The sequence below is a fragment of the Poromitra crassiceps genome (genome assembly GCF_964638095.1).
Source record: "Poromitra crassiceps genome assembly, chromosome: 6".
Lineage (NCBI taxonomy): Eukaryota > Metazoa > Chordata > Actinopteri > Beryciformes > Melamphaidae > Poromitra > Poromitra crassiceps.
In genome coordinates, this window is record NC_139627.1 from 29,602,131 (window position 1) to 29,626,361 (window position 24,231).

Sequence of the window (24,231 nt, forward strand, 5' to 3'; positions counted from 1 at the left end):
GTTCACGAAGTCTTAACAGAAAAGAATCCTCGGCTCTTGTAAAATGAGCCAGAATCCTCAAAAAAAAAACCTGGCAGAACCTACCTACACCATTGAAAAAAGGGCTGGCAGTCAATGTGTTAAATAAATAAATAACTAAAATGACCCTGTTGCCTTAGAGATGCCACACACAGCAAGCGAGGCATGACGTGGAGTGTTATTATTAGGGAGATGAAATGGTGGATGATCTGAGAGCTTGTTTCCTGATTACGAGTTAAGCTTGAGGCCATGAGCAAGCATCAAGGCCAATTATGATCATCATCACTATCATCACAGTTTTGTCCTCAGGGTGGGGAAATTACTTACGCAAAATGTCATCCATTAAAGCTTGTGCTCATATTTTAGCAGAAATAAGTGATCTCATTAATTTCAAAAACCATTGTTTTGTTTATATACAAATCAAACCCTCTCTTCCCTTCAACACATTTCTGAACATTAAAGTTTTTTTTTTCTCCAACACCAGCCCAAGTTTGACTACGACCTCTTTTTTTGTAATCGATTATTTTCCAACCCTGGCTGTCCTCACAAGGCCTGGCACTAGCGTACATCCAGAGCCACCTGGCCAAGAATTTCCGCAAGCATTATGTGTAAATTAAATTCATTTTCTCATTTCCCCCTATTACAGTATCTGTAAGTGTTCTTCATAATGAGACACAAGATCATTTCCCCTCAGGCAAGAATTATGGTGTTAGTTATTACAGCTGTAAACGAGAGATAAACAATGGCCTTGTTTGATCTGATCTGAGTTTGGATTAATATCGTTGGGTTAATTATATACAGCAAGCAAGTAATATATAGCAAACAATTGGTTAATTTTTAACAGCATGGGTTGAATTGATCGCCAGGTAAACCATTGTTTTTCTCTCACAGTCACAATGTCCCTTAATTCTACAGTTAACAACTGTAATGCAGCTTAGTTTCTGCTAATGAGGGCAATTTCCGGCTTCCCTCGTGTTATCAACAGATTTTAGATACAGGTTGACCACAACACCATTCATCACTGTTGACTGTGTGTGGGTCATTTACTGGGCCTATTTAATGTCAAGTCAAAATGTATTTTCAGGGAAATCTGTTTTTGACAAGACATCCAAGTTAACACATTCACTGCCAGCCGTTTTTTTTTTACTGTAGGTAGCTTCTGCCAGAGGGTTTTTTTGAGGATTCTGGCTCATCTTTCAAGACCCGAGGATTCTTTTCTGCTAAGATTTTGTGAACACAAAATATCTCAAAAGAACTAATAGAATGTGTGCTTTCTCTGTCTAAAAGAGTTAGTTTGTAGAGTTAGTAGTTATGTAGGCATTAGCACTTGAATACAGCATGGTTTCAGCGTCTGAAAATTTAAGCTGAGATAAATAGCTTTTTGTGAAATTCGATAGAACAGTCACTTTAACCATTCATTTTTGGCATCAGTAAGACGTCAGACATCTAAACAATAGTTTTGAACAGTAATTTCCTCCATAACAGCAGGAAACCCCCCTCTACTTCAAACTCCTCCCTCCGTGTGTGTTCTTCTTGGCTGCAGCGGGCGTGTCACAAGCTCGTTTCTGCTGCTGCTCCTGCTGCTGCTCCTGTCTGCTGGCGGCCGCTGGGCGAGGATGGGCTCGCTCGTTTCTTGGGGTTTCGGTTGAGAAACCCCAAGAAACGGGGTTTCTTTTGCGATTCTGGTCTTATTTATGCTGCGTGTTTCAAAGTGTGTTGCACCCATAATCTATTATGCAAATTTGCAATCCCCCACCGCCAGCAATCAGCGCGAAAGCGAAAGCGTTTTCGCCAATCCATTTTACAGTATGAAAATGGTTTCATCGCGCGTTCCCCTGCAGTTTTGGCTCGACTTTTTCTAGTCTGGAGTCTCTAGTGCTCAGCACTGTCGCCACTTAGTGGGTCGGTGGAATGGGTTGTACACGTTCGGCGGCTCCAATATTTATATAAGAGATGTAAAAGGGTTAGATCAACGTCCCACCGTCAAATTTTTTTTTTTTTTTTTTTTGACGTATCAACTCGTCATTGGCAGTCAACCGTTGGATTTTTTTTGACGTATCAACTCGTCAATGGCAGTGAACGTGTTAAGAGAGTTAAAGTTAAAGGGGGACTGACCCCCCCCAGATTTCTTGCAAAACGGCTACTTGATTTGAAAACTCTGCAGGCAAGATGGCCGCCTATACGCCTATACTCCAGAATTCCTCCCCCATATCTTGGCCAATAAGTATGTAACATACAAAATAAAACAACCCGTAATGTCTTCATTTGATGTAGAATGCAGAGGACATGTAACTGTTTAGTTAAACTTGCATTGCAGGAATATTGCTCTAAAGATAACGTAAATGGCTCGAGACTGTTTCGTTCAGAAACCCACTCGCTTTGCGCCAGAATGCAATCGATTTGGGGGTGGAACACGCCAGGATTGGCCAACGCCAATGCCAGCTGTCAAATCAAATCATCGACAGAGACGCAATGGCCCGCCTCCCAGTATTCTCAGTGTATCTGAGATTGATATCATAGAAAACCTTATGAATATAGCCATGTTATAAACAACAAACTAACGCTGGTGATCCGTATGGAAACAGTGTTACTCGAAATGGTTAAAAGTTCTATCAATTTGGTGATTCAGTGGCGTTTTACTGCCATGTAACATAAGTAACTAGCGGCTAATATTAGCCACAGTAGGCGATTTCCCATGGATGCATTGCTCTTAAAGGGCTTGCGCCGCGTGAACTACAGAAATCAGTGGGGCACCCGCAAATACCACGGTGACGTCACAATGTACCAAATCTCCCATTCATTTGAGGGCACAAAAAAAAGCAGGTTTGAACCCATAGAGGGAACTTATGCTGCTGAAAATGATACAAATGGTACAATGGTAACAGTTTGGTCTCAAATGTGGAAATTTTAACCAGAATTCTTCACGCACCACCCACAAAGTCATATTGGTTAAAAGCTGAAAAAAAGTGTTTTGGGGGTAAGTTACACTTTAAGTTATACTCACGGTAAACAAGGAGTTTAATCCCCAGACCACGTCCTAGAAAACAAAGAACAAAGATGATTTCATGAATGTTCATGAATACAACAGTTTTATATATATATATATATATATATATATATATATATATATATATATATATATATATATATATATAATGATACATCCTCTTCTGCTGCACTATATATGCAGCACTACAAGTGAATGGATGAAGTAAAAGTGGCAGAAAACAGTTCCTCAATGAACAAGCACAATCAGCTAAGTGACTGGATAAATCATAAATAAAGAGCTCTGATTGCACTGGTTGTCATTATAATATGCAACAAAAAGAAGACACTATGAATATGAGCAGATTGCCTCTTAGAATTTCTTCCATGATCAAAAGCACAGCGAAATAATAACGAGGATACTTCATTACCACAGCTATTTAAATAATAACGAGGATACTTCATTACCACAGCTATTTAAATAATAACGAGGATGCTTCATTACCACAGCTATTTAGAGTGCATTGAAGGAGGAGACGAGCTCTAATTTGAGACACGGCAGAGAAAGAAGAGGGAGGAGAGAAAGAGACAGAGGAGGGCAGAGAAAGAGTGAGAATGTGTTCAAGGAAGAGAGAGAAAGCACAAACAGAATTAATGAATCCGATAATTGTAAACTGTAAATATTAATGAAGACATCTGACATGCCAAAAACATGTTAATCCTTAGATTTGTTTGATATTTTTTGAAGCCTGTGCAGACACACCTGTCTGAATGGATTAGGGGCTCCTATTATCTTCTTTCAACATGGCTAGCAAATTATACAACCTTTATCTATTCAGGTAAAATCCCATTGAGACCAAGCTCTCATTTGCAAGACAGAGATGCATTACACAAACAACACCTTTCATGGCCACCAAAATGGAATAAATTCATCCTTGAGTTGAAGTGGACGTTGGTGCCTAATTTGACGAAATTTCCTCAAGGTGTTCCTGAGATATCGCTTTCACAATAATTGTTAAAAACTTGGGCCACGAGTATGACATCATCACCGTCACCGATGACATCACAATGCTGCCTGCCGGGTGGCTGTGACATCATCACTGATGACATCCCAATGGTGCCTGTGACATCATGTGAGATGTGACTAGCCACTGATGATGTCATAACTCTATGACGGGCCACTGATGATGTCATAACTCCATGACAGGCCACTGATGATGTCATAACTTCATGACTAGCGAGTGGAAGCTATAAGTAGCGGTGCGCCATATGGATCTCCTAACCTTCTCCTAGTCATGCGACGATCACAGAGTCCCACGCAAGATAGTGATTCTGGAGATGAAGCCTACAGCACCCCAAGTATCCCAGGTCCGAGCCTGGACGGGACACTTGGAGTTAAGCTGCGTTCACACCGACCTATTAAAGTTTTTCGCCGGCATCGAGTTTACATACAAAGTCAATGCAAACGAGCGATTGAGCGTATATTCGCCCGGGAGAAAAATCGCTGGGCGTCCGAGCGGCAGAGACAGAGCGATAGGGAGAAAATACGCTCGTCGCCCGAGATGAAATATCCCAACTCGAGCGAAAATACGCTGGCATCAGTCGCTCACTGTTCAACGCTGATTGGCTGCCGTGTGTGAGCGAGTCAAGGATCACAATGGCTTGGAACAAACCGCTGGTTTATTGTGTGGCAACAAACTGCATTGACAGGCTGACAGCTGACATGTCTGTACTACCGGTATGGAGCTCGCAAGGGGAGCACGCTGATAGGCTTAGCTTGTAAACAACGACGGGGGCTCGTAGTGGACAAACAGCATGACATTGTGTAACGTTATATCCCCCACATGTCCGTCAATTCGTGTGCCTGTTGATGAGCGATTTAAACAGAGCGACAGAGCGATTCCAAAGGGTTGAATCAAGCGACAGAGCGAAAAATAAATATCTCGGTGTGAACACAGCTTTACTCAGAGATTAGACAGTGTCTTGGCAGACACACCTGCGACATTGCGAGCTGCACTGAGCCAGGTTTATACCTGATGAACCCTGAACCAGATCATCTCATCTCCAGAATCACTATCTTGCGTGGGACTCTGTGATCGTGGCATGACTAGGAGGTTAGGAGAACCTGTTCGCCCTATGGCACACAGCTACTTATAGCTTATAGCTGATTGGATCTTTATTGACCACAGAGTCAGGCCGTTATCTCGGTTATCGTCTCATCCGAAGGACGGTCCTCACTCACAAGACAGAGTCCCTCTCTTTCCATTAAGCTTCAAGGACTGATGGATAATCCCCAGCCATTCCCCTTGAGGTGAAGCCGCAGTGCAGCAGCAGCACAACAAAGACTGAAAATGTGGGAATTTTATCAGCTCCATCTGCACATCACATCCCTGAATCTCTCATTAGCCATGGGACTATAACGAGTCACTATGTCATCCAGTGTATAAGCATAGTAGGCATGGCCGAGGCTACATACAGTGTGTGTGTGGAAGGCGGCAGACTAATGACCTTTTATCACTGCAGCTTATGTGTTTCATCATCTCCAGCGCCTACTCACTGTCACAGGAACAACCCAATGAAATCCAATTAAAAAAACAGCAGTGGCACGGTGAGACAATATAACAGGATTAGAAGAGATCACAAAATAACTACAAACAAAAAGAGAAGCTCCTGGCAGAAACCGCTGTCAGTTGGCTCACTGATTGACAATTTGCTTTTAAGCCTTCTACCTTTCTCTCATCGCGTGCGCACACGCACACGCACACACACACACACACACGTTTACTTTGTTTCCATAATGAGATGAAGGATTTAGTCTAGCATATGCTGATTAATAAATGGCTAGCTAAAGGATGTTTCCTGCCAACGGCATGCTAAAAACAAATGGAAACTGACAAAGATTCTTGAGAGAACTAGCCCCCCAAAGGACAACTCATTGCCTTTCCTCATCTATGCTAATTTGCTGCAGATGCACACAGAGTACAACATCTGAAAACAGGAAACAACATGCTTGTGGGGTACACACTCAGATTCACATTCAAACCATGTATTTTTAGGTTGTTGGCCAACTAGTAAGTTTGACTTTAGACTAAAGTCAAACTTATATGCTGCATATTTATTTTAGCCTGTTGTGATATTGTCCATGATCCAAAAGAGAAAGTCGTAGTCATACGTAGTACCGAAACAGCTTATGTTTTTTAACAATGCAGAAACATGATCAATGTTTTGTTTAGACCAGTGGTTCTCAACCTGGGGGTCGCAAGATTATTTTGGGGCGTCGCGGGATGATTGTCAAAGGAGAAAAAATAAAAGAATAAGAAATTATTTTTCTCCCATAATGATTAAATCTCCCATACCAATGGTTTAATGTATTATAAAGCTATATCTACCTTATTTTTTAATGCCCCGCTGTAAAATAATTATGGATGCAAGGTCCGGTTCAGAACGTGACTGATTGTTGCAGCTTGCGCATTTCCTCGTTAAAACTCTGACGCTGGGGGGGAAAAAGTTGCTTGTCACAATAAATACACTCATTTGACGACTTATTTGAGGGAATGTAATAATTGTATCTTTCACATCTGCTATTTCTGTTGCTCTGAACAACTCTGGATATTTATCGACGAGATTTTTGCCAAGCTGGACGCGCTACGCGGGTTTAGGGTTAAAATCGCTAAACCGGAAGTCAAACTGGGGGAGATTGTTGGTCACTTCACGGAGATCTACGGGCTACAGTATGTTGTGCAACGTAATGGGGGGGGGGGGGGGGGATCACATCACACTGCTTCACCAATGACAGCCATCTTAAAGATGATATATAGTGTTGTTTTTCTTTTTTCAGTGGTGTGGAGGTGTGCCAACTACTTGCTCATATGTTTGATACTTGATCATTCCCTGTCTTTCTCTTCATCCCCATTATTGTGGCGTTCACCAGTCTACTGTACTGTATGCATGCAGGTCATTCCTTAACTTCCTCCTCCGCCAACAAGTCAACTTGCAGTCTACATCCAGACTAATACAGTACATGCACAAATACCTTGACGCCCAAGGCGCAGTGGTGGGGCCATTCAGCCTTATTTAGGCAATGTTTGGGGGTACCTCAACAACACGGCTAATCGTTTTAAACATGGAAATGGTCCTACCCCTAACCTCCCACCACCCACATACCCCTAGCCACTCCCCTAGCCACCCCTCTAACCCCGACTCTCTATGACCTTCCTATCACTAACTATGGCCCCTTTCTGCTAGCCCCACCCCAAGTGGATGTTTGAACCAAATTTGAAGAAATTCCCTCAAGGCGTTCCTGAGATATCACGTTAACGAGCATGGAATGGATGGTCGTGAGGTTACAGTGACCTTGAACTTTGACCACCAACATCTAATCAGTTCATCCTTGAGTTGAAGTGGACGTTTGTGCCAAATTTGGAGGAATTACCTCAAGGCATTCCTGAGATGTCGAGGTAACGAGTCGTCTATACACGGCACGCCCACACCGCCGGTCCGATTGGGCTGAAAATTTGCATGGAGGTGGATTATCATCCAGGGAAGGTCATGGGCAGGTTGGAAAGTTCGGGAACCACCTGGAAAGTCCTGGGAACTACAATGCCAAAACTTTCAAAACTATGCCGTGACGCTGCCCCTTTAAGAGAATCGCTCCATTCTTCTTCTACGGCTTTCCCAACTCCATGCATTGCAGTGCATGGCAGCTAACGTTATATGTGTTCCACCCGACCGGACCGGACCACAACACATCTCATTACATCTCATTACACCACAATGGTATTGGTGAGTTTCTAAACATTACATTGTGGCCTCGCGTTAAAGAAAAAACAGTTAGAGCCACATTGCAATACATTAAATCATATAGTCCACGCTTTCATCCAAAGCCATTCTGTCAACAGAGAAATCAACTATGCAACTATGCCCTAATTTCCGGTCAAGCAAAACGCGCAGTCGGATTGCTTTGTGCCTATTTAGCCCGGGCAACGCCGGGTACATTGCTAGTATATACTTATAGCATAGGTGTGTGTGTGTGTGTGTGGGGGGGGGGGGGGGGCTGCAGTAGTGGAGTGGAGTGACCAGAGGGGCTGTGTCATCCTCTCCAAAACACATTTGTCTCTTTCTCTCTCTTTCTGACTCACCACCTTTGCACTTGCGCACTCTTTCTCACCTATTCTTGTGCGCTCACACCGTCACACACTGTTATTCACGGCAGTGATGGCACCCAAACGCCCACTAGCATTCTCACACATACAGTATGAGAGTGCGTGTGCATTGAGAGTTGGCTCGTTTAAGTAAACAACAGCAGATTGCATTTGGAGTTAAACTAACCTCACAAACAAACACCCACCAACACTCTCACAGCAGACAGAGGGATAAGAATACATGGGTCATACACAAGCACGTTTGTTTTACTTTACTTACGAGGACCGTCTCATCATATTCATATTGAAAAGCCAGACCCTAAAATAGCCTCAGCCTGCAGTAACAGCAGGAGCAACACAATCAACAAGGCATTCATTTCCTACAGCTTCACTCACTCCAATCATGCACACACCCCTCTCTCAAGCACCTCAAACCTGCAATGGCACTGATTGGCACACACGTATTTGCATGTGCATTAAAGATGTAATGGTATGAAAATTTCACATCACGATTATCGTGACCAAAATGATCACGGTTATCGTATTATCACGGTATTCGTAAAAATTGCTGAAAATGTTCAAAAAGTACTGAGAGACTCCCTGAAATCATTTTACAACGTTTTCTATTGAAAGCTCAGACCCAAAAAGGATTGATACACTCACTGAAATAATTTCTCCAAGGCTATACATTTGCATTTTGGAGATGGTTGCCAACTTTGGTTGATGTTGGACAGTATTTACCATGTTTTTCAAAGCACTGTATCACGATACCACAGTAATCACGGTACCACGGTTTTAATGATAATGAAAATTTTAAATGGTACGGTTATCGTAAGGAGTTTTATCACGGTTTTCATTAAAACCGGTTATCGTTACATCCCTAATGTGCATACCTTTATGCAAAGCTGCTTAGAAAAAGAGGCATAAACAGGAGCAAGAAACAGGAGCAAGAAACAATACATTTCTGAGATTAGAGTTCATCACAGAAGACGTGTGTGTGTGTGTGTGTGTGTGTGTGTGTGTGTGTGTGTGTGTGTGTGTGTGGGTGTGTGTGTGTGTGTGTGTGTGTGTGTGTGTGTGTGTGTGTGTGTGTGTGTGTGTGACCTTTTTAAAACCCACCTTTAAAAAACTGTGTTAGACCAAACTAATCGAGTTACGGCTGCACAAGTAATCGTCCATTAATCGCAATGTCGATATTGGCTTCCACAATCAATTGATTGTGGCTGCATGGGGGCGGTTATTCACATTGTGGTATAGGGCTGCAAGGATTTGTCAATGTAATCTAAACAAATTACTTTAATTCCTTACTTTTGACCCAGTTTGGTGCTGACCTTTCAAAGCACAAATAAACGCTTCGATTAGCTTGGATCCAAGTGTAGTACCTACCTAAAGAATGAAGCACGGGTTACGGGGTAAAATATTTCCTTTTTATGCTCCAACCAGGCAAATATTATACTATGTCCTTATTTACATGAAGTCTTCCGTGCGTCCTTGGTGCAGCCTGCTCTGTTTGTTGTCTGTCACATTGGTAGATAGCAGCTCCCGTTCTCCCCGCCCCTCGGTTTGTAATCCATATGAAGTTATTCCAGCTCAAGTAAATATGGGCGGCCATCAAATTCAAATGCATCGTCTCTATTATCGAAATCAGTTAAATATCCAGCCATCCTACACGTGTTTAGCCCTTAGCCTGCGATGGACGGTCATAGCGGATTGATCGATTGCTTTGAGCTCTCAACTGAGTCTGTCTGGAAAAGAGAGCAATGGATGGCTGGCAGAGGTAAATACAGCCATCACATTCATGTCAGTATCATATGATAAGGATATGAGCCGCTGGGTGTCAGAGAATAAGCTATTTACAGGACGTAAATACATGCATTACACATGACCCGTATTCCTCGTTTCCAGGTCGCAGCTCAAAGCATAATAATTAACGTTTTAGTACGGTACATGGATATCAAACCAAACTTATCAGGGTGAGTTAAAAATCCAGTTAAAAATCACACAAATCAAAGGAACACAAATCTACTAAATTAGATATATTACACATGCTGTATCTATCTATCTATCTATCTATCTATCTATCTATCTATCTATCTATCTATCTATCTATCTATCTACATCTATCTATCTACATCTATCTATCTATCTATCTATCTATCTATCTATCTATCTATCTATCTATTAGTCATTATAATCTGACACTGACAGTCAACTATCCCAGAAACTGCAACTTGTAAAGGAGAGTACCGGTAAATAAGAACATGATATTTACCTTGAGTGTTCTGGTGGGGGCCCAGCCTGTTCCATCAATAGAGTGTTCCCGCAACAAGCTGCAGAAACACAGAGACAATCTCAAGTCATTTCATTTGAACATATTTGAGAGCAGCTTGTCACTGTGCCGTGTTGTCTGAGTATTGTACTGCAAAACTATGTCTAATAATGTCTGGACCAAGACAAATTCCCATATGTCTTGTTGTTGGTGGAGAAAGGTTTCTTAGACAAAGAATGCAGGGTTATAACCTTTAATAAAAGCATAACAAATACAGGAGAAATAGCAGTAGTTTTATCTGAGGAGTTTTATTGGCAACATTGTTTATAAAAATTAGGGCTGTCAGCGTTAACGCGTTAATCGCGCGTTAACTCAAAATCCTATTAACGCCACAAATTTTTTTAACGGCCGATTAACGCATGCACGTTCTTTGAAGTTTGAGCCTTGGTCCGACCCGTAGTTTGGGAAAGCAGGAAGCACTGAGCAGTAATGTTGATAGCAAGCAGAAAGAAACCCCCGTGAGCAGAAAAAGAGGAAGAAAATGGGTATAATGTTGGCAAGTTCAGCTTAAAATTGAGAAAAGGTCCCACATTTTGGGTGAGAGAGAGAAAGAGAGGGCGCATCAGCACGATCAAACCGTTGCAGAGAGAGAGAGAGACAGACAGACAGACAGACGGAGCGTGGGGGGGGAGAGAGGCAGAGAAAGCGAGTGAGACACAGACAGACAGGGAGGGCGATCAGACCAGAGTCAGATTATGCAGCTTACTACAGTAGCCTATATGCTTCTACTTCACTATACAGTATGGTTCAGCATGCACACCCTTGAGGTTATTCTGAAGAATATTCTGGGCAGTATTTGTCATTGTTCCAATAATAATAAACATATCCGCATAAAGCAAGCATATTCGTCTACTCCCATGTTGATAAGAGTATTAAAAACTTGAACAATATCGGTTTAAGGTAGATTTAGAACAGATAAAAAATTGATTAAAAGATTAAATATTTTAATCGATTGACATCCCTAATAAAAATTGAAACAAAATTATGACTTTTGAGGTTGGAATGGCTACATTGTACAAAGCCATACATTCTGATGATATATATTTTTGAGAATGGATAAGTGGAACAACACGTTTCATATAGTTTTTCCATCAGAGAAGCAAGATACAAAATAATTTTGTTGACATCTCTATAGTATTTTCTCACTCTGCTCAGCCAACTCCATGGCGGAGGTCAGTACAAGGCAACTGACTCAAATTAAAAAAAGTTGTCCGTGTTGGCAAGTCATGGAGCAGCTTTAGGGTGCATTTCTGCTGCACGGTGTGTGTGTGTGTGTGTGTGTGTGTGTGTGTGTGTGTGTGTGTGTGTAGGGGGGGGAGGCGGTTTTAGTTTTGACAGAAAAAAAAGTGATGTGTCTTTTACTGGGGTGTGTACCAAACAAGCATGTTCCCTTACATCTGGAGAATATGATTAGTAAGCCGGGGCATCTCTTGATTTAATGGTATGTTTGTGACACATTTGACCTTGATCAAATATTCGCAGGCTCCTGCGATTTGGATATTGCACTTGGCCATATTGCGATTGCAATTGGATTAATTGTGCAGCCCTAGGGTGCTTTACCTCAGACAAATCTCTCCGGTCTCAGCGATGTTGGGGTGCCATATTCTGGTCAGGCATTTCACTTTGGGAGGCTGGAGAGTGACAGAGAGAGGTAAAAGTGTGTTCAGTGAGAGGAGCAGAGAGAGAGGTTGAGAGAGGAAAAACATAAAAGAAAAGAAAAAAGAAATTGGACAATAATGGCAGGACAGAGAGAGAAGGCGAGAGACAAGGAAAAAGGGAAATAAACAATATAGCAGTAAAAATCTGAAGTGTGGCAGAGGAAAAACAAGGCCAGGTCGAAACCTGGCATAGGCCCGTGTACTGTTTGAGTGGGAAGAGGGAGAGGATTTGCTAGTGTAACAGACTGTTCTGTATCTGTTAATGTCTACTCTTATTGTGAAGTCCGGAAGAGGAAGTGGACTGTTGGTTCACTCTCTCTAGCTCTCTTGCCCCTGACCAAGAAGAAGTGGCAGCAGCTTCCAACAACAAGCGGTCTCTGACTCCTTATTTCAACACATGAACAATATATAAAGAACCCAAAACGCTCGGTTACATTGGTGGCGGCGGTGGTCGAAGGTGACGTCAGCGGTGGTCGTCTCTGATCCGCAATTTTTATTTATTTGAACGTGTTGGACCATGGTGAGCACTGTTTGGTTAGCTTAGCTCTGTAGTGGCTACAGTTAACTGGCCGGCCGAATCACACTTTAATATTATTATTTTCAGGTCAGTAAAACGTCACCAAGCACCTTGATACAACAATAGCACTGTATATAAGCCAGCAAAACTGTTAATGAGGTGTTTAATTGTAAACTGTGTGTTTTGTGTTGAGATATGTACCGAGATAACGTACTTTGCGCTAAGCTAACGTTAGCATACTTGCAGGTCCATTCCATTAACGTTATGTGCCGAATTTACTATGCCGAGGAATTTGAACATTTATCTGTTAGTGCAATGGTAGATTTTCATGACCGGAGAATATTATTTGATTGCTTCATTATTGCTTGCATCCTAATAAACAGATTGCCTCCAAAGATTGTGTTGTTGTGTATAATGTGCTAAATCATGTGACATCATGTAGGCTATCGCATGCAGACAAGCTCATTATCCATTGTCTGGTGATGGGCACAGTTGGATAAAAATGATAGATGTCTGTAAATTAATATAAATGTTGATGTTGAGTGAATGCCAAATAGACCAACCCTGGAACAGACGAGAAGAGGAAGAATAGAAGAATTAACAACCTTCAAGTCCCTGCCAGCAGCCTTCAAATCTCCAGACTTCGAGTCCTTATATGTAAAATGCGATGTCTGTAATAATTCGGCATACAATACATAGCCTACACCATTCAGCATGCATTTCGATATTTCAAACTTTCAGAATGTTCCTCCTAATTATTCCCATGTTTCCCAGGCGTTATTTTGATCAACATTGTGTTATAGCTAGCTAGCACAATACATAGCCTACACCATTCAGCATGCATTTCGATATTTCAAACTTTAAGAATATTCCTCCTAAGACCAGCTTTGAGGTGCATTACCGCCAGCTACCGGACTGCAGAGAGGTGCAGGACCCGCGTGCAAAGAGGTGAGCAAAGTCATTCCCGACAAACGGGAATCTAAGGCCCTGTGTGTTCTCCACACACGGGCCAAAAATAGGTAGTGAGAGAGATGATTGAGAGATGGTTCATCCAATCACCTGCCAAGTACAGTGGCTTTTTGAATGTGACATAGGATTTGCTTATGCGCTTCCAGATGGATCTGTTTGCATATGGCAGCGTCAGGTTACTATATTTCAGCACCAGGAGAAAAGTACTGCAGAAAATGTATGGTTGTGCATTAAGCTCCAGCTTTTCAAGGCCGTTAACAACCGCTCATAAATGAGGCGCTACAGCTACTGTATATACATAGCTCTAAACACAGCGTTCACTGCTCTCATTAGGCCCCCATTAAGATAAGAGGCCACCATGTACTGTGTCCGTATGTTTAAATGTCCAACAGATGCAGACACAGACAAAAGACACAGAATTGAGCACAAAGCATACATCCAAGTGCGGACACGCACGCACGCGCGCACACACACACACACACACACAAAGGCGTGGACACAGACAAACACATAAAAGACACCCATTCACAGGTTGGCCGGGTGAGATAAAGCCGGTGAAGGATGAATGGATGGATGGATGGATGACAGAAGAAGAAAGAGGTGAGCAGATGAGTTGTAACTCTACAGGCTGCTGCCTACTCCTCTGGTACAAGACACAAAGATAAGAGTTAGGTTAAATCAATACAGTAGGCACATATCACAATTGCACAAATTTACCGACAGATTCCACCCCAGTACATGATATTCTTATTCACCTTCCATGGAATTCATGGAAGGCCATGTAATCGCCATGTAATTCTGGTGCCATCAACTTTTTTTTAAATAATCAAAATGTTTTCATATTTTTTCTCCCATTTTCTTTCCAATTGTACTGCCAATTCCCCCTGCTGTCCCCCGTGCTCCACCCCCTCTGCCGCGATCTGACTACCACATGCCTCCTCTGATACTGTACATGTGCAGTCGCCAGCTGCTTCTTTTCACCTGGCAGCAAGGAATTTCAACGGCAGGAGGACGTAGCACGTGGGAGGAACATGCTACCACCCCCCCCCCCCAGTTCCCCTCCCTCCCGAACAAGGAAACCGACCAGAGGAGTCACTAGTGCAGCGACCAGGACTCATACCACCCCGGGTTCCCAACCGCAGACACGGCCAATTGTGTTTGTAGGAACGTCTGACCAAGCCGGAAGTACCGCACCACTGCCGGGAATTGAGCCCCGGTCTCTGCGGTGGTACGCAAATGCTTTTACCTCTACACTACCCAGACTCCCCCCATCAACTTTTTTGGTGGCACCAATATTTTGATCTGGCGACTGCTCCACACACAGGAATTAATACGTTAAAATATGTTCTGTGTTGAATTTAAATGCATTTTCCCTGAATTAATTGGATAAATGCAGGGAACTGCAACTCCTACAACAAGTAATAAGGTATGATATATTATGCACGCACACTAGTGATGCGCGGGCCGCAGTTATAACCGCGCTGACCGCGGATATCCTGCCCCGTGGGCGGGCCAGATCATAAAAATAAACATTCTGATTAATAGCGGATGGGTTGCGGGCGGTTGAAACCATGTATCATTATTGAGGAAAAATAATATTAATTACGTTCTCTAGTCTATGAACGTATTTTATGCTACATTTTTCGTCAGGCACATTCTTAGTCGCCTATTAATTGTAGGATCCCCAAAGGCCCTACGGCAGTGAGAAACAAAACAATAGCCATGTGCTAGGTCGCTAGGCTCCACTTTTGGTCCATATATGGTCAATGATGTCACCCTCAAAGAGGAGTCTCTGCTGAAGACGTGTTTGAAGAGAAGACGCGTTTGTATTTTCCCATACAATGAGGCAATCAAGTAAACTAAACTTAAAGCTATAGTGTTAGCCGAGTAAGCTACATGAGGGCAAGTGGTGGACTGGACATAATACAGCATGGAAGTTTATTTGGAGTCTTGGACTGCAGCGATCCTGCAGCGATCGCACCAACGGCAGCAGAAACCGTAAGTTCGCTCCTTTTATAGCGCTGTGAAATGTCGGGTGCACGGCGGGCGTGGATCTATAAATAGTATGAAATCATTTGCGTGGATTTATGGCGGGCGGTTGGTTCATGCATACACGCGGATTAGGATGGCATAAAAGCTCATCCGCGCATCTCTAACGCACACACATAGACGCACAGACATACACACAGACACACACGACACAATGTTGACAGCACTAAACAAAAGATGGGGCACCTGGGTCTTGCTTAATGTCTATCTCACCTTGAATCATACATACACAAGTTATACACAAGTTTCATTTATACAGCTTGCAATAGCAGTTAGCAAGCAACTTTGACGTCGGCACCGCTAGTCTCTGCCTTGGCATTTCTCGGTTCTGTACGGGTCCGGTATGCTCAGATGTATAAGGGCCCAGGTCCGACATTTATTCGTTCTGAACGGGGCCGGGTCTCAGATTTCTAATAATAGACGGGTCCAATCCGGATCGGGGCACAAATTTCCAATCTATTAGGGTCCGGGTCCATCATTTCAAACCCATGAAGACCTCTAACCCCCACACACACACGCACGCGCAAACACACACACACACACACACACACACACACACACACACACACACACACACACACACACACACACACACACAATCCAAAAGGGAGATGACAGGACCACTTACCACCATGTTATAGGCTTCAGGGACATCTATTTCAAACTGGAACTTTCCACTCTGGTAGTAACCCTCATCTGAAAGGAGAGAGGAGGAGGGAAGGAGAGAGACAGAGGAAGAGGAGTTCAGTGATGTGGGAACATGTCATAACTGTATTTGATGAGGTTAAATAAAACTTGAACTGAGAGGAAGACGAGACGTGATTTTTTCGGGGGTGGGGAGAGAAACAACATTAACAACAAGCACAATAATTAATCGATGATCGTTAAGGTGCACGACTAACGATTAAGGAAAACGCATGAAATTCCCATCCCTAACACACACACACGGCTTAAATGCATCCCTTCCCCTTACACCACATCGATTGGGAGCAGACACAAGTAGAAAGGGCTACACGTGTACACGCACACACACACACACACACACACACACACACCAGAAATTCAATATTCTCAAATGAGCTGATATTTTCAGTCCTTTGCTAGCAGCCTTCTGCTAGTAATCCATTCACACACAGACAGCTTCTTCTTCATCTCTCTCTCCTCTCCACATGTAGCCTTTAAAGCCAATTAAAAGCCTGTTCAGGACACAGAGTCCATTTTAATAGGGCTCTTTCATGAGTTAGATGGCATTTACATCTCTACTGTGCTCTCATGGTGCCATATGGCTGTAAGATAGTCTCAACGCCAGACCCATGAGAGTTCTTACGCTGATACACTACGTTACTGCATGCTGCAGAGCTCTCTCTGGGTCTGGGACACTTTCCCTCAGAGGGCTGGTTATGGGAGGGAACCGTTCACTTGGCCAGTCATATGCTCTCCAATCAGTCATGACTTTGCGATCAGACAACACGGGAGGCGCAGCCCATTTTTCGAACCGCTCTCTCATCGGTGCTACGACCTGTCACTCATTCAATTTCAACCCACCTTCAAAACCTGCAGTGGCTGTGAAGTGGCACAGACTCACTTATGTAGTATGCGGAGCGTATATTCAACGTAATATTTGAGTCTGGGGAGAGACTAGCTGTAAGATGACAAGCATCAAATGGCTCGAGCACTTTGAAGGATGCGAGAGACAGAGGAAGGCAGATTGAGAGAGACAGAAAGACACCTGGATGACTGCCTATGTCAGTTCAATTACAAAGCTTGATATGGCTCAGGCAGAAGGTGACTTTGGAGCACTTCTCATGGCACTCAACAAAGGGAGAGAGAGAATGAGAGGGATAAGGAGAGTGAAAGATAGCACGCTAGCTAACCACCCATGTAATGCTCTTAAATCCATCAAGGTCAACTGAAACAGGAGAGTCGTACTGTGTCTGTGCGTTTTTTTGGTGTGTCCGTGTGTGTGTCCGTGTGTGTGTGTCCGTGTGTGTGTGTGTGTGTGTGTGTGTGTGTGCGTGCGTGCGTGCGTGCGCGCATTTCATGTGTGAGCTGACTGAGTGACCAGGGTTCAGATCTGTGCCTTCTGTCCCCAAATGCCTTGCTCAGGAGTCAAAAGCCGCCACATCCTAAAACATGAGCTACGGAACACTTCATACATGAAACACATACTGTACATGTACTAGGTGTGTCATGATTTAAATTCTGACTACACACACACACACACACACACACACACACACACACACACACACACACACACACACACACACACACAGTTCTCCCCCTCTATCATGCAATTTATTTACATTCTTAATTAGCTTGATAGGACACTGCAACATTCCATAATTTTATCAACACAATCAACTTTATATTTTTTAACCTTAATTTTGGTGGACATTTGTTTTTCAGTTCAATTATATTAAAGTTAAAAGAAATCCAGTATTAAAGACAAGCATTGTCAAGTTCAATAAATGCATGATGTTGTAGTAATTAGTTAGCATTTTGATGTATTCTGGACATAGTGTTGATTTCTTCAGTTAACATAATTGTCTAAGACTTAATTAATATGAGTGTTGTTCTACCGTAGTTAACAAAGCAAGGGCTGACAAAATGCCCTCACTTAAGAGGCTTATCCTGATCCATGTGAGTCTCTCTCTCTCTCTCTCTCTCTCTCACTCACTCACTCACACACTCAATCACTCACTCACTCACACAACACAGAGCAACTTGAGAGAATGCCTCTCTGTCACACAAACGCCCATCCAAACCTCACCTGATTCCATTCAGTGACAATGACAGAGTGACAAACACATCCGCTCTGAATTATAAATGGGAGAATACAGAGAGAGGGAAGAGAGATGGAGAAGTAGTGTGTAAGAAGGAAAGAGGCTGCAAGGAGTGTCGGTCTAGATAGGAGAGAAGGTAAGAGAGAGAAATTGCATTTGTGTTTACACTACAAATGATATGTGGTCAAATGCGTCCCAGACCACCTCGGTAAGTGGTTTGAGTAGGGCTGGGTATCGACCTACCATATTTTCTTGCCACCGAAACAAATGCTTCGATACTAAGGGGTATCGAAACATGCCTTGTTATTCTATACCAATTTTCAATACCAAAACAAAACGGCATCATTGAGCCTATAAGAATGCAACATGCTTACACACCACGCTTTAATAAGGCTAGTGATTGGCTGTCATGTAGAGGCATGCAGGAAAAATTACGCCCACTTTAGCCGGAGAGCTTGTTCTGTGTTGTATTTGAGAGAGGCAGGCACGCCAGGGAGCGTGTGGAAACACTAGACAGTATGGGGACAAGACCTGTAACTAGCGTTAGCCACTCAAGCTAGTCCTAACCTGGAGTACCGTATGTCGAAGAGGATGAAAAGTGGGGAAAGAAACAGACAAACAAACAAGGACTGGTTTGTACAGACAAGATAAATAATCGAGAGGTGGGTCAGCATACCGAAAGTTGTTGTTGATGTTAGCGGTTATCAGATCCCTCAGTCTGACAAATCGATGCATCTGGCCGTTAGTTGTAGCTAGTGTTAGATCATCTAATTAATTAGTAACATTATGCACAAGCGGGCAGTTATTGCCCATTATGTATTTTTAGCAACTCGTTAACAAATGCTGATGTCATGATAGTTTGTCAATGCGATTCACTTTGTGCCATTAAGGCTATATTGATAGGCTAGTCAGTGAATGCTCAGACTAATGTCTTCCATGCATGAAGTGAGCCGTCTCATCAGTTTTGACAAGAATAATGTTCTGTTGCAGCAGCACTGAAAACTATTTGCACTGATTTATTTGTTTTACATTTCTTTCCTTTGTAGTACTCGGCAATAAGTTTAGACAACTTCAAGTTGTGTTAAATACAGTAGGTTTTATTTTTTTATGCTGTAAAGCTGCTTTCAAAAAATAAAACTAAATATTTGTATCGTAATTTCAATGTGCAATGCAGTTTTATTTTTGTTAAATTGAATTTTTCTAAAATTGGTATCGAAAAAAGTATCGTTCAGGAAGCGGTATCGAAGTCAAGGTATCGTATCAGTATCGATATCGACAAATTTTGTACGGTACCCAGCGCTAGGTTTGAGTTATTGGACCACAATGCACAAGTCTTGGTGGTTGTTTACACTTTTATTAAGCACTGCGACCACTTGTGAGCTGATCGGCCAACGCATATTTCAAGACCAAGTGTAAACAGCTGAATCAGAATGAGGGAGAGCAAGAGCGTCCGGGTAGTCTCGCTGGCCAGCCTCCCCTCCCTACCGTGAGATGAGTCTGGGGCCGCAGGTCTCCATTGTAGAACACATTTTGAGTTTCTGCTGATTGCTTGGGAGGAGTCACTCTAGTTTAAAAGGCAGCACCTGACGTGCTTGATCGATTGATTGTGTAGGCGGAGCTCAGAGCCCCTGTTGAACGAGTATGAACTGCGCATGTGTCAGAGGAAGCATGGTGCTAGTCTCCGGCTCTCCCCAGATCGGCAGAGGGTGGAGCAGCGACTGGGGCAGCAGAGGGAAATTGGCAAAGTACAATTGGGGAGAAAAATGGGGGGAGATCTGGAGAGAGAAAAAAAGGGAGGGGGAGCAAAACACAGAAAGAGAGAGAGGGGAGGGGGAGGACAGACAGATAGAATGTATCTTGCCTACAGAAAGAGAGAGAGGGGAGGGGGAGGACAGACAGATAGAATGTCTCTTGCGTCTTGCCTAATAGTTATAGTCAGAGACCATAAATAATTCATGACTGTTGTCAGCAAATTGCGAACAATCAGTCTTTCATGTCAGAAGATACTGGGTACACACACACCCACACACACACACACACACACACACACACACACACACACAAAAGGGGAAATCAATTATTTATTCACTTCCTTCATTAGGGGGACAGAGTGTGCAGATTAAAAGACCAAACAGTGAACACCATAAAAGAGAGACAGACTCGTAAGATGGCCTTGAATAAAACATTTCACGTAAACACAACCTCCCGCCACACGAATCACACACACGCTTGCCGGCAAGCACACCTGCCCCTTGCGCACAAAAACACGCATGCCACGCGCGCGCGCACACGCACACGCACACACACACACACACACACACACACACACACACACACACACACACACACACACACACACACACACACACACACACACACACACACACCTACCTGCAGCACTCTGCCTCAGTTGGCATGCTCGGGGAGAGATAAAGAGCGTGGTTCATTAAATACCTCCAGTACCGGGCCAGGCTGCGATCCCAGGACTTCTCCCCTCACTCTCTGACTCAGCGATGTCAGTCTAGCCTACTCAGCTAAATTAGTTTCTGCTGGTTTCCTGCACCTGTCTCTAACTAAAACTGAGACATCATCTGCATAGGCAGACACAGCAATGGGTGTAGTTGCAGTGCAGTGCAGTGCAGTGCAGTGCAGTGCAGTGCAGCAGTACTGCACTGCCACCTTCACTCTCTGCAACTTTCTGAGCAAAAGAGTAAGAAAGGGATGAATAGCTACAGCCTATAGCTGCCCAGACAGGCTTGCTCAGCCACCCCGCTACCTTGATCATTTTTACATTTCTGCTTTCAGACTAGTTTGGTCATCTGAACACGTGCTGCTTACATGTACTTAAAGGTTAAAATATAGCTTGAGAGATACATTTTGATTACATCTAGGCCCAAATCTTTTTTTTTTTTTTTACCTGTACAGGAATCTTATTTCCCAATGGATGAAACTGTGCCCAGATTAATTTGCCTAATACTAATGTCCCCTGTAGAGTCCCCTGCCATTGAGTCCACTAGAGTGAAAGGGACAGGCCAAGATTGATGCTGACAGATAATTACAGTCACTGACAGAGCTCTGAAAGACACATCCATAATTGTAGGCACAATAGAGCGTTACAGCCTATCTGCAATTTGTAAGCATCGATGCCCAAGGGACTGGGCTGCCAAGTGTGATGATGAAACATAAGAGAACATTAAAGTAGTCCTATCAGAAGATGAATTTATGTTCAGTCATTTATTTTTGTTTTTGGAGGAGAGTTGGTTGGCTGAGTGTTTTCTGAGGGAGAGACCCAGCAGAGAATAATTTGTCCCAGTCCACTCTAACAAAGATGGAAGAACACGAGATCCTTTGAATGATCTAATGTGTTTAATGCATTAATGTGTAATAATCTGTGCTCTACTTGTTTATGTGATGAAAACACAATTCATAATAAGAATGTGTATTATTGCCACAACATGACCAAAGCTTAATGTCAATCATGACTCATGTATTCCTAGGCTCGCCTGCTGTGCGGGCTCACTAGCTCGGCGAGCTGGCCCTGCAGCTCGCACACAGCTCGGCCGCAGCACGGCCTCGCCCGCAGCTTGGATGCTGCGTGGCCTCGCCTGTTCTATTGGCATGCACAGCGCAGATTTGCCCAACTTTGCATCACTGATGACATCACAATGATGTCACAATGTCTATTATCACTGATGATGTCACAATGCCTATGACATCATCAGTGATGTCATAAGATGATTTTACTCTTATGACATCACTATGACATCATCAGTGGGACAAAAATTGAAACAGAGAGACAGAGATTGCCCACTTGCCCCTTTTAGATAGATAGAAGATAGATTACATTGGAACTGTAATGTTTTTTTTTCTCTTTAAGGCTTTCATGATAAACATTTAATGCATTTTTATGTAGCAAACATGTGTCTTTATGAAGAGTTATCTACTACATAAATTGATTGTAACTGTGGGATGAGATCATGGGAGCTACTGTTTTTTTTACGATGTGTTTGATGTGCTGGATATGATATCCATGAATTTGATATGCACACACTACACTAAGTATGCTAACAACTACTGTGCATGTCCTATATTGTTTGAGTGTATGACTGTCCATCAGTTGGTTACATAGAGACATGTTATGCCCTCTGCCTCCTAGTCTCTCCCCCCTCCCTGTGTGTGTATGACTGCAGGGTTGGAGTCAGGTGGAGTCAGGTGGGCAGGAGCCGAGCACCGCCGAGCCGCTGCAGCTGCCACTGATGCTCGAACTTCCAGACCTCGCCAGATTGTAGACTCAGCTGCTATTGTCGTCAGTCACTATAGTATCCAGCCATTCCTCCAGCATTCTGTCCCTGTCCTGTCTGCTGCCGCAGTGCTAAACCCTCTCTCTCTGTCTAGAGCAGGGGTTCCCAAACTTTTCAGACCAAGTACCACTAATGTACCAAACCAGATTTCCCAAGGACAACTTCCACTGCGAATACCACTTTTTTTTTCTTCCATAAAATATAATTGCTGATTTAACCATGCAATAGCATCAGGCTACTAGGTCTGGAACATAAATAGTAACATAAGGCTAATGGTTCAAAATGAACACACACGCGCACGCACGCGCGCGCATGCACACACACACACACGCACGCGCACGCGCACGCATAACCAGCGAGAAAGAGACGGGAAGCTCTCAGGGCTGTACCTTTTTCAAAACAACAGAGCGTTTAGTCACCTTTTTATGATGGCTTATGCACCTGTCGTCTGACACACAGTGCAGGGCTGCCAGTGCCACTAGGTATACGTGCATGCATCACACACTGTGCATAGGCAGGGCTCCAAGTGCTGGAAGGGATAACGATCATGATTCATATAATCATGCCCTCGTGCAGGGATCTGTCCGTGCCTCCGACAAACCATCAGATTAGCTCTCCTCCTCCCGGGAGAGAGAGAGGGAAAAAAAACAAGACTAGGTCGGAATAAATTCTTATAACTGTGTTGACATGGCAATAAAGTATTGAATCTTCAATCTGAATCTTCTGATTGTGATCTGATTGTGTCATTTTGTACAGAATGATTTTTATGACCACAACAGCTCAACTGGACAATTAGGTTTCTCTGTGGCAATCTACAGTCTAAAGCTGCCTTCACATGCAATTTTGACTTCCCGCAAATATGAAAACAAGATAATTGAGATAACAAGGTACTATAGGTATTCAATGGAAATGCTGATGTGATACTTGATCAGTGTAACCAAACTAGTGAACTGAATAGTACTGACAGGCCTAGTTAGCAATAAAACAACAATAACAACACAGGGGTAGAATACTGAAGATATTTTACTGAATGTCAAATTTTTGCGAGAAGTGAGAATGATGTTTGAGTAGGCCAACCGACACCGTTTGCCTGATTTAAATAGCCACTTTCTACCGTGAGTCAGAAAATGAGAATAAAAGATTTGTGTTGTGCTGCCCCCACCCCATGTTCTTCTTCTTTTCCAAATCAAAATAATTGTGACATGTTGGATAATGGGTAGGTTCACAGCACTTCCCGAAAACAAAAGGGACATTACGCATGTGGGTCAGGCATAGCAGTCTCAACATGCTCTAACACACCATGTTGGGGTCACCATTTTTTCTGCCACAATGCCACTAATTAGGAAAGCGGCAGAGGTCGGATGGCCCCTTGCCCCCACCAGTGGCAGTGCACTTGCCAAGTTGCCAATGAACAGCAATAGGCTTTTTAGCATGAACCTTTGGAAATGGACTATCTGTCCATTTCATTTTTATTTCTG

At 43.2% G+C, this 24,231-nt stretch overlaps 1 protein-coding gene across 1 annotated transcript in view; it reads right to left on the reverse strand.

Moving 5' to 3' along the window:
- The window catches only part of ube2f (ubiquitin-conjugating enzyme E2F (putative)), a 92,601-nt gene that overhangs the window by 42,354 nt on the left and 26,016 nt on the right, over positions 1-24,231 (reverse strand). The window contains exons 5-8 of the mRNA XM_083638370.1: positions 16,295-16,362; positions 12,034-12,104; positions 10,417-10,474; positions 3,023-3,055 (exon numbers count right to left, since the gene is read on the reverse strand). Coding sequence (XP_083494496.1) covers positions 3,023-3,055; positions 10,417-10,474; positions 12,034-12,104; positions 16,295-16,362 — 230 coding nt within the window. The remainder of the gene's footprint in view (positions 1-3,022; positions 3,056-10,416; positions 10,475-12,033; positions 12,105-16,294; positions 16,363-24,231) is intronic.